At 51.4% G+C, this 15155-nt stretch overlaps 1 protein-coding gene across 4 annotated transcripts; it reads left to right on the forward strand.

Moving 5' to 3' along the window:
• The first annotated feature begins 1968 nt into the window (after window positions 1-1968).
• BEST1 (bestrophin 1) lies at window positions 1969-14390 on the forward strand. Of its 4 annotated transcripts, none has more exons than XM_074956878.1 (10): window positions 1969-2120; window positions 3594-3688; window positions 3857-4090; window positions 7111-7265; window positions 7922-7999; window positions 10554-10706; window positions 11380-11460; window positions 12346-12497; window positions 13058-13287; window positions 13324-14390. In XM_074956878.1, exons 1-10 carry the CDS (start codon window positions 1969-1971, stop codon window positions 14277-14279), a joined length of 2286 nt encoding a protein of 761 aa, XP_074812979.1. In that variant the 3' UTR covers window positions 14280-14390. The 4 variants fall into 4 exon arrangements, with proteins under 4 accessions (XP_074812979.1, XP_074812980.1, XP_074812978.1 ...); XM_074956879.1 differs by having other exon boundaries at window positions 13357-14390; XM_074956877.1 differs by having other exon boundaries at window positions 13058-14390.
• The last annotated feature ends 765 nt before the right edge of the window (window positions 14391-15155 follow it).

Below are 15155 nucleotides of genomic sequence, written 5' to 3' on the forward strand. Positions count from 1 at the left end.
ACTGCCACCCACCCCCAGCCCCCACCACTTGTGCTCATCAAAGAGCCAGAGCATTCAAGCCAGAGCATTCGTTTGTGGGTGGGATCAACACACTTTGCTGTTCTCTGATCTGTTTAAACTATCTCCACTTCGTCCTGGAGATGTGCCCAAGCCTGATTTAAAACATTTCTTAACAAACTGCCTCCCCTCATCTTCCCCTCCCTCTTCCTCTCTCTTCTCATCCTCCCCTTCTCCACCAACCTATCCCTTCCCTGTTTCTGTCTCCTGTCTTCACCTTTACCTCTCCCCTTCTTCCCCATTCTCTTTCTGTATTATCTACCTTTCTCTCTCCCCTCAGAGCCTTTACCCTGTCTTCTCTTTTTCCACCTTTACACACATTCCCGGGGGCTTTACATCACTTCTCTGGAGTCTGCTTTCAGACCTCTTCCCCTCCAACCAGAGTTGCCAATCACCCAGGCTCTAGGTCTGTGTCCCAGTCACTGTGTCTCTGCCAGAGCAGCAGGTGTGATCCTTTCTCTCTCGTTCCGGCCTTCACATACTTTAAGCTGGTTCTGCCACTCATCCAAGGGGCACTACAGAGCTCAAGGAATTGGTAGTGAATAGGGAGCCTTTTGCTACTAGGTCACAGGATAAACCTAGCCCAGGTCAGTTAGTGGCTGAATGTTGATACCACCGAGTGGCTGCTTTGAGCCGGTCTATGTGACAGGAGTTAGTGCTCCCAGCCCAGATCTCAGGGAACAGGTCAAAATCCACCATTGCAACTGGCTCCAATCTGCCCCCTTTTCAGCTACGTCTGAAGAGAGACCAAGGACTGAATGGAGACTGTGCTCCCTTCGTGCCCCTACAGAGGCGCTTTGGGAGGGGCACCTAGCACTGCCATTGGCCATGCTCATGGCTGTCCATCCAGCATAGTCCAGGAGCACTGAATAACAGTAATGACAGAGCCCCTTCCCTGTTCCTGAGCCTCAGTTCAGCGGCTGGGAATGGCAAGAGTCAAACACCAATCCCAACACAAAGAGACCTTAGCAATGCATTGTCCTGGGAAGGGAGGAAGGGTAAAGCTGGCAAACCCTTCCCCCTCCCAGCAGCAGAATGGATTCTACTGGTAACTGTCCCAGTTACCAGTGGAAGAATCTCTCAGAGAAAAGGCCTGAGCAGTCCCTTCAAGGAGACCTGGACACACCATCAGCTTCCCCCACAGCACCACTGCCCTCCGCTCTCCCTGGGACACTGGCCAGACTTCTTGCTTGCAACAAAGTTTGCTCTGTTGTGGATTAGGTTACTGGATATGGATCTTTTATGCAAAACCAGTCTGATCCAGGCTTTTTGCAGTGGATCCTTTGAGGACTCCTTCGAAAAAATTATGAGAAACATGGTCTATTTTAGCAAGATTCGTCTTTCCTGAGACAGCAAATCCACAAGTTCTACAGGCACCCAGATACTGAGGTGATGGGCATGGTATAAACACCTAGATAGATAGATAATGGTAAATCAGGGAAAGATAATGGTAAATCAGGTAGAGATATGTCCTTCTGAATCTTCCACAGCCAGAGGCTACCAGTCCAGATGTTTCATTAAAGAGCCAGGGCTCAGCTCCAACCTAAACCATAGGAAATTCAACAGGCCCACCTCCAACTAGCACATATGGGCCAGCCTCACTACTTCCTGATGTTCTGGACTGTGTTTGCTTTTGATGAATGGGCTGTGGCATGATTCTCTGAATTGGATTTCTGGGCCTACCTGAAATGGACTTTGGGGTGTCCCCAGGAAGAGAAGAACCTGAGTTTCTGTGCACAGCTGGGAGGACTCCTAGTGTTGCTGTTTCTGGACAGTGTCCTCACACTGCACAGAAATCCTTTACTAGCTCATCACAGATACCCCTTGCTGTACCCCAGCCTCCTTCCACCCCCTTAGCAGGTTTCCTGATGGCCTCAGTGTCTCCATGTTTTGTTTCTCACAGGCTCTGTGATGACGGTGACGTACACAAATCGAGTAGCTGATGCCCGCCTGGGAACCTTCTCGCAGCTCCTGATCCGATGGAAAGGGAGTATCTACAAACTCCTCTACTGCGAGTTCTTCATCTTCATCACTCTCTACTTCAGCATCAGCCTCACTTACAGGTAAGCTTCCTCTTTCACCTGAGCCCTGAGAGACCCCTCCAGGTTCTGCCCATTGTTCGGGCTGTGTGGGTTGGGGGAAAATGATACTGGCTACTGGGGAAAAGGAACTTTGCAAGAAATGTTCAGTACAGGTCCTAGCCTGGTGAAGCAGTGTCAGTGATGGTGCATTGCAGAGCTTCCATTTCCCAAGAACAGCCGAGACTTGCTCCCTGGATCTGCTGAGACGTGAAGAGAGGAAAGCTCTTTCCTCACCGTTCCAATATAGTTTACTACCTGACAGCTTTTCATTATCAATGGGGTTACAGTTTCTCCCAGGTTACTTGTGAAATATACACAGGGTGACCCTTCTCCTTAGAAGAAGCCTGGATTCTCTGTGAAGGGAAAGTAAGTTATGTATGATGGTTACCCATCCTTCCAGAAAAGAGCAGTTTATGGTTAAATTAATGCAGATAAGATGGATGTGCATATACAGGGGACATCTCCACCCCTCAGGAAGATGGTTTCTCTGGGCTTAGATAGTGGAAGTACAGAGGATAACCCCCGGAAGGGTGCTGTTGGGAAGAGATCTCTTAGATGGCACAGCCTGGCATTTCCTCTGGTGTCTCTCATGGAGCAGACAGAATGATTGGGGCTACTAGTTTGTCATGGAGTCTGGTGCGGGGGTCATGTGTTCTGTGACTCTGTTTCTTGGAGGGAAAGTCACTCAGCTCACCCAGCTGAGCTAAGGTGTATCTAGGTGGCACTGAGGCCAAGGCAGGAAAGCAGCTCTGTATAAAGACAGAAGCAGCTCCTTCCCAGTTTGCTACTGTTAGAGTCTGAATGACAGGCATCAGAATAGAGATTACAATTAATTTAAATTCACCCAGAGTCCAAGGGCTAGGGGGAGATCCAAAGGCAGAAGAAAGGTTGGAGCAGGTCAGTGACACGGCTGGAGTGAGGCTACTGCAGGGCAAGGACAGGGCTCAGGCGGGACTGGGGCTGCAGCTGGAGTCTGGTGCACTGCGAGGCAGCAGGAGAGCTCCTGGCTGGGTAGCACTGTTACTCCGTCTGCTCTGCTCTGCACCTCTGCTGGGGTTGTGGAAATACCTGAGCCTGGGGTCATCTGACGCAGTCTCTGCTACTGTATGCCTGACAAACTCACTGCAGCACCTGAGCCAGCAGCCCTAGTTTGCCTCACAGCAGGCCAGGAAGTATCTCCTGAGCTGGCCACTGGGTCATTTCCTTTAGCACAGACATCTCCTAGATGGGATGGCAACATGTTTCTTGTGGTGCGTCCCCTGGGTAAGACAGAGTGGAGCTCCCTGGGACACCTCTCCTGGGTTGACAAGCGAGGTGTTTCCCATGGAACATCTCCTAGGTCAGGGAGCATAGTGGTTTCATTGCTCATGGACTCCCATCCACACAGGGCTGGGAAGGGTGAAGTCTCTTCTGAGCGGCTGATAGCGAGACTGTGCCTCTGGGTTTCCTTTGCAGGCTGATCCTGAATGCAAGCCAAAGGCTGATGTTTGAGAAGCTGGCTCTGTATTGCAACAACTATGCTGAGCTGATCCCTGTGTCCTTCGTGCTGGGTAAGGAGTGTGCGGCTGGGGAGTGGGATGGTGCTTCCCCTTCCGATCCGGACACTGCGCTGCAGGCCCGTGGGATGCACCGGGGACATAGCCAGCCACTCCTCCCCCGCAGACCCCGCTCCATCAGGCAGGTGTCTGGATGGACTCATTCGGCCAATTCCGCCCTAGGTTTCTACGTGACCCTGGTGGTGTCTCGCTGGTGGGGTCAGTACGAGAGCATCCCGTGGCCCGACCGCCTCATGAACCTGGTCTCCAGCAGCGTGGACGGGCAGGACGAGTACGGGCGCCTCCTGCGACGCACCCTGATGCGCTACAGCAACCTCTGCAGCGTGCTGATCCTGCGCTCCGTCAGCACCGCTGTCTACAAGCGCTTCCCCAGCACGGAGCACATCGTGCGAGCAGGTGGGTCCCCCTCCGCCTCTAGCGCAGCTGCGAAGCCGCAGTCCTGGGAGGGCTGGCTGGGTCGAGGTGTGGGCGCAACAACTGCATGGCCCCGGGATACAGAGATACCCACTGGAATCCGCATGGCTCAGGAGACCAGGGCTAGGGGGGCAATCTGTGAAATCCAAACTAATCTGTCTGACCCAGACAAGAAGCGCCCCGGGGACAGGCAATAAGCATTATGGGCACAATCCTGTAAGGTGCGAAGTGACTGCTGGAGGTGCTGATCACCTGCCACTGGGATTTCTGGGGCACTGAGGACTCCCAGCCCATCCAGGAACGGCTCAGGCTTGAGCCCTATGTCATTAGGAGAGAATGCATCTTTGAGATCGACCTAGCCAATCATGTTTTTTCCTGTTGTTTGAGCTTCGGAATAGTGCAATTGAAGGCTAGTTTCTGATCACAATGAATTTGTCCTCTACTGTGCGCGTGCGCACACGTTGGTTATTGCAGGTTTGGGGTTGTGTACCCTGATTTGTTATTGCAGGGCTGTTCCTGAGGACACCGGGCTGGATACACTTGCTCTTTAGTGCAGGGTTCATCAGAAGATGTAGTGGCAGGCTCTGGTTTGTTTCTGTAGTGTCACTGGGAAGAACAGGATGGCTTTCATTCCTACTCCCATTGACACTTTGTTATTGTAGGTTTGCTCATGAGCTGCGCTGACATGGTGAAATGCTCCCCCCACTGCAAAGGGCCAGCAGAGTCCTCTGCACTACTGGAGCCTTCAGCATGAGTCTAAGTGCTGGGGCTTGAACAGGCCTCCTGCACTGGGATGGATTTTGCCCAGGATCAGTCATTGTGCATGATTAAGCATTGTAAGTTATGCTCAGGGAGGGGTGGCTACTGACAATTTGTATACTGTTGGAGGGGAGGGAGGGAGTACACATTAAGAGAATAACACAGATGAAAGAAGCACATAAAGGCAAATAAAAGTTGAGTCTCTCATACCCGCAAGTCTCATAGGCATTCCTGACCTGTTTCTCAGATTGTTGCACTCTCTGGTGGTCATTGAAGGTCATTGCTTTTCATTCAGCTTTCTAGTTTTTTACCTTGTTTTCTCTGATTTTGTTAAATATGGTTTGTCTTTGTCAGTCAGCAAATCAGCACCTTGAACATCAGGTTTACTTCAAACATAGAGCAGCTCATAGCAAAGAGAATTCGGACAGCAGCTTAGCTGCAGGTAACCCCAGACAGTAGCGATGTGGTCAGAGATTTCATCTCTTTAAAGGCCTTTTGTTGATAATGGTCTCGACCAGATAGGATTCGTGGTCAGAGGCCCTGGGGGTTTTTCACCTTCCTCTGCAGTGTGGGGCACTGGTCACTTGCTGGAGGATTCTCTGCACCCTGAAGTCTTTAAACCACGATTTGAGGACTTCAATAGCTCAGACATAAGTCAGGGGTTTGTTACAGGAGTTGGTGGGTGAGATTCGGTGGCCTGCATTGTGCAGAAGTCAGACTACACGATCATAATGGTCCCTTCTGACCTTAAAGTCGGTGATTAAAGTCTATGATTCAAATGTGCGTTCTGAGCAGCAGTTTGGAAGCCAGCAATTTGGTTGTTTTAGTTCTCGTACTGACTGTGGAACCGTGAGCAAGCCACAGCTGTCTTGTGCCTCAGTTTCCCCATCTACAATTCCTCCTATTTACCAAAAGGAATGATAATAGTTTTTATCAGGGGTGTTGCAAGGGTTATTTAGTTGTGTGGGATGTGTCCAATATTGTTAGGGGGGTGCTTCGTGGGTGGGACATCTGTTATTCCTCTTCAAAAGGCATGACTGCCTGACGTGAATGACACATTCCAGAGCTAATGCATCGCACATTTGTCCCCAGTGGGTTTCCATAAAAGCCCCTTCTTACAAAGCAACAGTGAGCCCCAGCATTGAGAACAAGGAGAGAGGACGCCACGTTTCAGGGTGTGAGTGCTCTGAGACCTAGACAGGCTTCACTAGGTACACAGGGTAATTGCAGTCTGCTCCAGGGGAGTTTGTAATTACATGGCACTGACCCTGTAAATATCCTGCTCCTCTGGTGTAAACGCCTCATGCAATACCTGGTGCTTACAGATGCTTTCACTGGAAATACCCTGACCCATGGGCCCCATCCTATCAATACTCTGTCCCTTCTGGGTAATTACTCTGGAAGTAACCTGCCCTCTTAGGGTAATTGCCTCCAAATACCCTGCCTCGAGATGGACCTACCCCACAGATATTCCGCCCTTTGGAACGACTCCAGCTTGCACCACTTAGAACTACTTGGGCTACTCAAAATTTTGCCAGGACTGGTTCGGCCAAAGACCAGGACAGAAGCAAGATAGCTTAAGAGCTTTCCCCCTTCTCCCCTCTGCTCCTACACAGATCACAGCTCGCTCAGACCCAGGAATAAGGGCCACCGAGTGCAACATAGGTGTAAAGAGCTACCAGATCAGATGCACAGGGGATGTGGCAGCAGGAATGAGCCGCTCTCTATCAGACAGTGGGAGCCTGGCCCTTTGAACACTGACTGATTTTCCACACTGAGAGAACTCTTAGGACAATCCCAGGATGTGCAATGCTGACCTCTAGACAGGGAACACAACCGGTGTGGGAGGTTGTGTGTGTCACAGTGGAGAGCTCAGAGGTGCATGCCAAAACTTTGTGAGAGGCACAATCCCCAACCAATCAGAAGTCCAGTCAGGCTCTGCTGCCCTAAGGGCTCTGCCCCTGGATCCTCTCTCTCCTTGGTCCAAAGCTGGCCTGCTGATTTGCAGGGCCAGAGGCATGTGGGGACAGGCACATGAGTTTCCACAAGAGACTGGGCCAGCCTGTGAGCGGCAGAACTTCCCTGACTCCGTGGGATCTCCTGATGTGTGGGTCAATTTGCTTTGCTAGGTGAACACCCACCCCTGGCTTCCCTTTCCCTGCGGGTTTTTCATGTGTCAAGGAAAGACTGGAAAGGAGAGGCTCTCATTGTCTTCCATCCCCCATCTGCTCTTGCCCATTTAGGCCTCATGACCCCAGAAGAGCACAAGAAGTTTGAGAGCCTGAACTCTCCCCACAACAAGTTCTGGATCCCCTGTGTGTGGTTCTCGAACCTGGCTGTGAAGGCACGGAACGAGGGCAGAATCCGGGATAGCGTGATGCTCCAGGGCATCCTGAACGTGAGTTCTGGAAACAGCCAGAGGGCATGTTGAGAACGAACCAGCCCTGCCCTCCTCTCTGGGTGGAGCTTCCTGCTGGTCCCCCAGGGGAGCAGGGAGGGTGAGGTGGGGCTTAGAGACTGTACCCATCACATCCGTGGTGTAACTCTATTAACTTCAATGGGAAACGTGCCCACTCATATCTATCACTCAATGGAGTGGAGAAAATGGGACATTAGTCCAATGCAGTGTGGGGTCCACTAGAACGGCAATTGTGTGAGACAGCCCAGGACTCTAGATGAGGAGACGGTTGCTCTTCTCTCACCCTGCTTTACAAGGGTGTAATACCATTGACTCCAGAGGAGTTACTCCCAGTTTGCACTGGTGTGAGAGGAGAATCAGGCCCTGACTCCAGTAGAAAAAGGGTCCCTTCAGGACAAGCCAGAGGTCCCACTGGTGCTCCAGTGTGGTGGTGGGGAGGGCAGAAAGCTCAATATTTAAGAATGGGCAGAGCCCAGGAGTGACTGACCATATAAAGTGAATTCCCTGTCCTACCTGGGAGATATGTTCCCTTGGTGGAGGAGTCTGGAGGGGAAGGAGCATGGGAGAGTGTGAGTGTGAGGTAGCTTTTCTGTGGAGGGGAGCCATTCCTTTTTCTCTGGTGTTCCCCACTCCAGGAACTAAACACCTTGCGTAGCCAGTGTGGGCGACTCTATGGGTATGACTGGATCAGTATCCCGCTGGTCTACACTCAGGTGAGTGCAGGAGGTCTTCTGTAGCCGCTGCCACACCCAGTGGCCTCTGCAAGGCGAATTACGGCAAGACACAATGTGCTGGGAAACAGGCAAGGCTCTTTAATACACATGTGGTTCTCCACATACCCACCCCTCCCCATGGACCCCCAGATATGCCCCATATCCACACATGGACCCCCCCCAGTGCACACCCTACATACACAAACTTACCCACACACATAAACACCGACTTATGCAGCAAACACAGTATCCCAGCACACACGCACCGATTCCAGGCATGCACACCCACATTCCTCATCAATTCACAGCCAGACAACCCATAGACAAACCTATGGTGGGTGACCCGTGTGTCCCCACACACACGCCATACATATGAATGAACTCCAGACACACACACACACACACACGTATACCTCCTACATATATACGCCTCCAAAGCCTGCTCATCAGCCTGGAAATGCTTCAGCTTCTCCCCGCTCAACAATGCTGGTACCTTAGCCCCGAGGACACTGCTCTAGGGGCACTGGAGAATGCAGCAAAGGTCTGAGTGGGAGGTGCCATCGACACTCCCTGTGTGCAGAGAAAGCTGTTTATCTGCATTGGACACAAGGCGCTCTCACCGTTCAGTAGCTCTCTGGCAGCAACGCCGGGGTAGACAGCTTGGCACCAGCCCCCTGGCTTGTATAACACAGCTGCTTAGGCAATGCTCACTCCCACTAGTGTGGTCTGCTGTGAAAGAGGAACAACTCCGGTTCCGGATGCTGTGAAGGCAAAGGTTAGTGGGGGATTTATTCAGAGCCCTGTGCAGATCAGATTCTCCTGCAAACCAGGATCAAAGGCAAGAGAATGTCAAGGCCACAGCTAGTCACAGTGGTGTTCCACAGGAGCTCGGTCACGATGGGTGGCCATGGGATGCTTTCCTGGAGGGCACGGCACAGCGCTACACTGCCTCTGCTCGCACCCTCATGCGCACACACACTGTGCACTAATGCCCTGCGCTCGCAATGTCAGCTCCACGCAGCGTTCAGCTCTTCGGGGTGACTAGGCATCCACAGACAACAGGGAACTGCACAGCTCAAGCCGTGTCCCAGGAGTACAGAGCAGGGATTCAGCTAATAATGGGGCATGGCCAGGGGTTGTTAATTCACCATGGATCCTTGGCTCCAGGGCCAGAATGCCGAGCCAGACCAGCCTGCTGAGGCTGCACTTTCTGGGTGGGAGGAAGGTCACGCACTCAAGGAGGAAGAATCTGCCCATGCAGGCTCCTCAATCACGATAATGGAAACAGTTTCTCTCTGCTTCCAGGCACCTGCAATGGGAGTTCTGCCAGAGATATCCAGCCACAGTCCCCTGACCCAGGGCCCTACTCCCCTAGACATTGTGAGCCAGACATGTCCACAAGTGCCCCTGAAGCTTTGCCATCCCGGCTTGGGTGCTTTGCTCCAGGCCATGGGGTTTGTCCAGAGCGGGGTGGCAGGGCACCTGGCAGTGTTGCCAACTCACAAGTCTTGCCGTATTTGTTTTTGTCTCTGAAAGCCCCAGCTTCTGGCATCAGGAGATGGCATGAGACTCTTAGTTTGCATTAAAAAAACAAGAAGAAAGTTTCCAGCCCTCATGGTTTGTAGAGAAAAGCTTGAAAATGTGCCACAAGTGAAATCTGTAGGCTGAGAAAGCAGAAGGCAAATTAAAAATAGATGTATATAAAAACCCCTCATGTTTTAAATCAATCCCATCATTTCCGGGAGCCAGACTCATGATTTTTGAAAGTTTGGGGTTGCCAATACTACAGATAGCACCCTGCTGGGAATTTTAGCAACCTCCAGCATTTGGGCCACACTGGTATCTCTTGGTTTCCACTCAGAACCAGCCCAAGAACCAGCAACCCAACAGACCCATTGCTCCGGCAGGGAAGACAGCACTTTGCCACCCAGCTGGTGGTCTCTGCATCTGGGGCAGGGCTGGCAAGACTCCCTCAGTGTTTTGCCACCCAGCTGAGACATGGGGCACTCAGGGAAGTTTTCTGAGGGCAGGAGAGGGAGACCAGATTGCGCTTCCCAGCTCTGCAGATGATTTGTTGTGCAGCTTTGGGCAGGTCACACAAACACTCGGTGCCTTAATTTCCACATTGGCCCTCATGGGGGTGTTGTGAGGCTTCACTGCCTCTAAGACATGCTTTGCAGGTGGACGGTGCGGTAGAGGGACAAAGCATTAGCAGTGCTGTCCCTGGGTCTAGCTTGTCCCCAGAGTTATATGGCCATTGAGGGAACAGGGAAATAATTTGCAGGGGGTGGAGGGCATTTAAAAATGGCTACAGCAGAAAGAAACCTTCCTGCTGAGAGGGAGGTGGATTGGGGCAGTGCCCGTCCAGAGAAGCACCCAGCTTTGCCTTCTGAAACACAGTCTTAGAAAGGCCGCAGAGTGAGCAGTCCTGCAGAGCTCCTCAGCAGCCTGCGGTAGTCTGGAGGGGTTGGAGGGGAATCTGAGGAAGGATGGCAAGGAAAGCAAGCTAGGAACTGAGATCTGTTTCTGACTGCATCCCCCTGCCCTTCCCCAGGTGGTCACGGTGGCCGTTTACAGCTTCTTCCTGGCCTGCCTGATTGGCCGGCAGTTCTTGGACCCAGAGAAGGGGTATCCTGGCCATGAGCTGGATCTGTTTGTGCCTGTCTTCACACTCCTGCAGTTCTTCTTCTATGCTGGCTGGTTAAAGGTGAGTCCAAGGAAACATGCCCTGACCTTCTGGGAGCCTCCTTTCCCCAACATGGGAAGCCTGGAATTGATTCCAGACCCAGGCAGGAGTTTCTCAGATCGCTCTGGGGGACATCACACTGTCCGAGTGATCCAGCACTGCCATACAACAGGCCCACATTCAAGTCCCAGTGCTTAGCTTTCTCCATCTAGGCCAGCAGAGGCTGAGGGCACTGCCAGGGTCTTCCCTGTACCTGAGTGCACCTCCTTGCAGGAGATCTGGATTCACATCCTAAGCCCCAGGGACCTATCACTGGGGCCTGACCAGCTGGTGAGTGCTCTGAGGCAGTGGGCTTCATTGGCCCTGAGGAGAATTTTTCTGTGGCCATCCCTCTGGCTGAATCCAGGAGTTGCAGTGACTGACTGAGGGGAGGCCTGGCTTCCTCCTCCTCAGCTGCAAGGCTAATGCAGTGTAACACAGCAAACAGCAAACACACATTAGCACTAACTGTCCCAGAAGCCACAGGGCAGCTAATCTTCCCTTTTTAACTCCCTCACTGCTGCTGATTGGAAGAAGAAATGTAGCTGAAAGGTACTTCCCAGGCCTAATGCTGGAGCACAGGGTCCGAGTGGCCCTGCAGGTTGCTCCCTCGGGAAGGGGGTTTGAACCCTTGACATGTGCTCTCAATGCGCAGGTGGCTGAACAGCTCATCAACCCATTCGGAGAGGATGATGACGATTTTGAAACCAACTGGCTCATCGACAGGAACCTTCAGGTAACGGTGGGACCTGATCCCACACAGCAGGCCCATCAGAGATGAGAGCGGAGATAGGGTAGCACCCAGGGACTGAGTAGACTCGTGGCTCCAGGTCTCCAAACACGAGGAGAGAGGGCACGTGGCACCTCATCTCTATCATCCCTGGTTCCTGCTCTGCGCTGCAGACAGCATAACATTAGGGCGGGGCACTGACTGTCGGGGGTGGGGGGTTTGCATGCGTGATGAAGCAGCCCGGCTCCTTGTTCCCTCAGTAGCCAAGGAACCAGCCCACGTGCATGGAAGATTATGGGACAAGATCTGCCACACCACTGAGCATGTGACTGTCTGCGTATGCTGCTCCAGCTACATGATGGCTGGCGAAAGCGCGAGAGGGGCTGTGTCCCTGCATGCTCCTCCTGCGTCCTTCTCTATCCAGCCCGTGCTCATGTTTAAGGCTTTACGTGACTTGTCTATGTCTCACTGCACTCCCACTGCTGCATTGTGCTGTGCCATTCTGGCCCCTTCTCCCCTCAATGACCTTGTGCCTTTTCCACACAGATTCTTGGGCCTAGAACAGTCTCCCTCCGACTGGAGACCAAGCAACAAACTCCACCTTCTAATCCCTCCTAAAATACACCGTTCCGTACTCCAAATAGTGACTCCCTCACTTTCCCCTTCACTCCAATTTAAACAACGTTGTATACATAAAGAACAACCCTAGTAACTAACAATCCATGTACCAAACCCAGCTGCTTATTCATTGGGTGCTTTCCTGTTGCATCCCTTCCCTAGTCAGATTGCAAACTCTGGGGAAGAGAATTTGTTCTCTTAAATGAAGGTACTGCACCATGCAGAGTGATAATTTTACCCCCTTGAGTCTGACATTCCCATCATCCCCTGCAGGTCTCCCTTCTTGCTGTGGATGACATGCACCAGGATCTGCCCCTCATGGAGAAGGATCTGTACTGGAACGAGTCCTACCCCCAGCCACCCTATACCGCAGCCACTGCTGAGTATAAGCGAACATCATTTCTTGGCTCAACCTTTGACATTAGGTGAGTGAAGCTTTCCTGCCACATGAAATTATCAATGGAGGCCAGATTTACACCCCAGCCCAAGGCCACAATGTGTTGAATTATCTCTGGACTTTACCAATGCTCTTCTAGGAAGGCAGCAGTTCTTCCCCTGCCACAAATGTCCCCCCGCTGGAGTTCAGTGTTTCTCAAATCCTCCTTTGCATGTGAAATCATGGTAAGAGATTGTGGCTATATAGCCCAGAGAGAGAGAGAGATTCAACTTCCTTAGTCAAAACATGTTTGTGTTTGCATCACTTTGTGTGTAATGATGCCTCTGCCTGTCTCCAACACGAGTGTCCACAACGATGTGCCTGTTACTGTTCCCCATAGCAATACAGAGGAAGACATCAGAGGCTGAGGTTTGCCAGTGTTTGCCCTGTGCTGCAATCCTCCCCCCTTAGCTTCACTGATCTCTACTCACTATTCTAGTGGAAGGCAAAAGTCCATTCAGTAAGGTCCTTCCTACACACTCTGGAGGAAAATTCCATCCAGAATTCATAGAGTCACTGTACATAACAGCCTGTTTTGCCTCTTCCCAGCATGCAGAAAGAAGAGATGGAATTTCAGCCGCTGGAGCAAATTAAAGAGAACGAGGAGGCGAACCACTCTACACCACTGCTGGGACATCTGGGCCGCCTGCTGGGGGTCCAGTCACCGAGTTTCTCCAGGTCATCCTCCCGGATGAACCTGCCACGCAAGAGGAATGACCCCTTGTCCCCCTTCCCTCATTACTTGTACCAGGATGTAGGGAAACCTGGAAGCCTCTGCAGTGCCAATCAGCAAAAGGGAGACTCCTCCCACCCAGGCTCCAGTTCACAGGAGCAATGGGACAACGAAGACCGAAAACTGAGAGAGTTTGATGCCTTCATGTCAACCCCCTTCTTTGAGAGACCTGGCTTTTATAGCGCTCCACAGACACCAATCAGCTCCATCCCGCTGATCTTCCCATCCAGGCGCCCAGGACGCAAGAAGCCCCCTGCTCTCTCCAGCATTGTGGCCTGTTCAACTTCAATGAGAGACAACTTTGCCAACCTGTCACCTTCCAGGGCTAATGATGTGGACAAAAGCCAGAGCTCCCTTGGTTCTGCAGTTAAGGAAACTTTTGTTTGGCCAGGAGAGCGAGAAAAAGCCCCAGACTCCCTGGTGGTGACAGTAGAGGAAGGAGAGAACAACACGTTGAACAATAAAATGAATGAGGTTGCCCCTGTTAGGAGCCCAGGGCTTCAATCAATAGTATCGGAAAGCCCCAAGTTTCCCTTCCTAGCAGAGGCCCCAGACCATGAAAAACAGGGCAGCTTCAAGAGCTTGAAGAGTCTGAAAGGCCGCCGACATCCCTGGCAAACTCTAGAGAACATGACACCAGCAGCCACCCCAAACTCGGATAATCCTAGCAACTTTCATACTCCCAGCATGAGAACCCCTGGTGGCAGTGGGCCCCTCTTCTTTTCATTCACCCCTGTGACATCCCCAGTGCTAGAGAGATCACGCTTAGGGAACTCAGTCACTGTTCCTAGTCCAAGCTCAGATGATACATCCAGTGCCCCAGTCCAGGCTTCCATAGAGGTTTCTGGGACTGGAAGAGAGACAGGAAATGGAAATGCTAGTGCTCATCACACTGAGGAACAGAGAAGAGCAGAGAGTCCCTCACCTAATGACTCCGGTATCTCCTTAGCAGAGGGTGACTACGTGGGGCTGATGGAGGTGATCATGGAAGCCAGTGAGAACGTGTCTGATGAAGGGAAGGTGGATAGATACAGCTAAATGAAGAGACCAGTTGATTCCGTCTGACTGCTGAGATACACACGCTGTTAAGAATACTGCAGTGTCTTTACACCAAACAATATTGGTGCTCAAGACATATAGAGCTTCTACAAAGAGGCAATACAACCATCCCAGCCATGTACTGCCAAAGGGTGGAGCTTCAGTACCTGATGGCCTGAACTTGTTCCCAGCATGAGTTTACTAGCGATGAACCTGGTGCAATAGAGTGTACAAGAACAGTTCATGGAACTTCAGTGTCACACCTTTGGGAATACCTATACAATTAAAGCAAAAAATTTTATAAAATTCTTCATAAATTGCAAGTACCTGAGAATGGAGCAACGTAGGCCACCAGCCTTTTGGCAACTTGGGCACAGACACAGATTAACTCAGAAGCTGGTTTCCTAAATATGCCTGGAACGTTGACCCATCTTACAAAACCACACCACCACTCAGCCTTACTGGTGTCTGCCACAAGAGACCCAACAACAAGTGCAGGGGATATTTGTAAACATTAGAAATGTGGTAAAGTTGGGGAGGAAGAGAGGAGAAAGGACTGAATAGCTATGGGGCAGGTGATTTCATTAGACTGGAGGTAGCTGATTGTGGCTAGGATTAAACTCAGAGGACATGAGCATAACAAAGCTGTAGTGTTGCTCTCACAGTCCAACTGTCTCTCCACCCCGAAGTATTTTGCCCCCCTCTACCTCCCCACACCAATTAATCCAAGTGCTTTGAGTGAGTGTGTTAGCACTCGTTTTGTTTTTTTTTAAAAAAAAGGGGGGGGAGAGGAGTTTATATGGCAGATTTCAAAAATATTCTGAATGGAAAACCCCTTAGTCAGAATCCTATTCTAAAGTGCACTCTGACAAAGAA

The sequence above is a fragment of the Natator depressus genome, chromosome 6 (assembly GCF_965152275.1).
Source record: "Natator depressus isolate rNatDep1 chromosome 6, rNatDep2.hap1, whole genome shotgun sequence".
In the NCBI taxonomy this organism is placed as follows: domain Eukaryota; kingdom Metazoa; phylum Chordata; order Testudines; family Cheloniidae; genus Natator; species Natator depressus.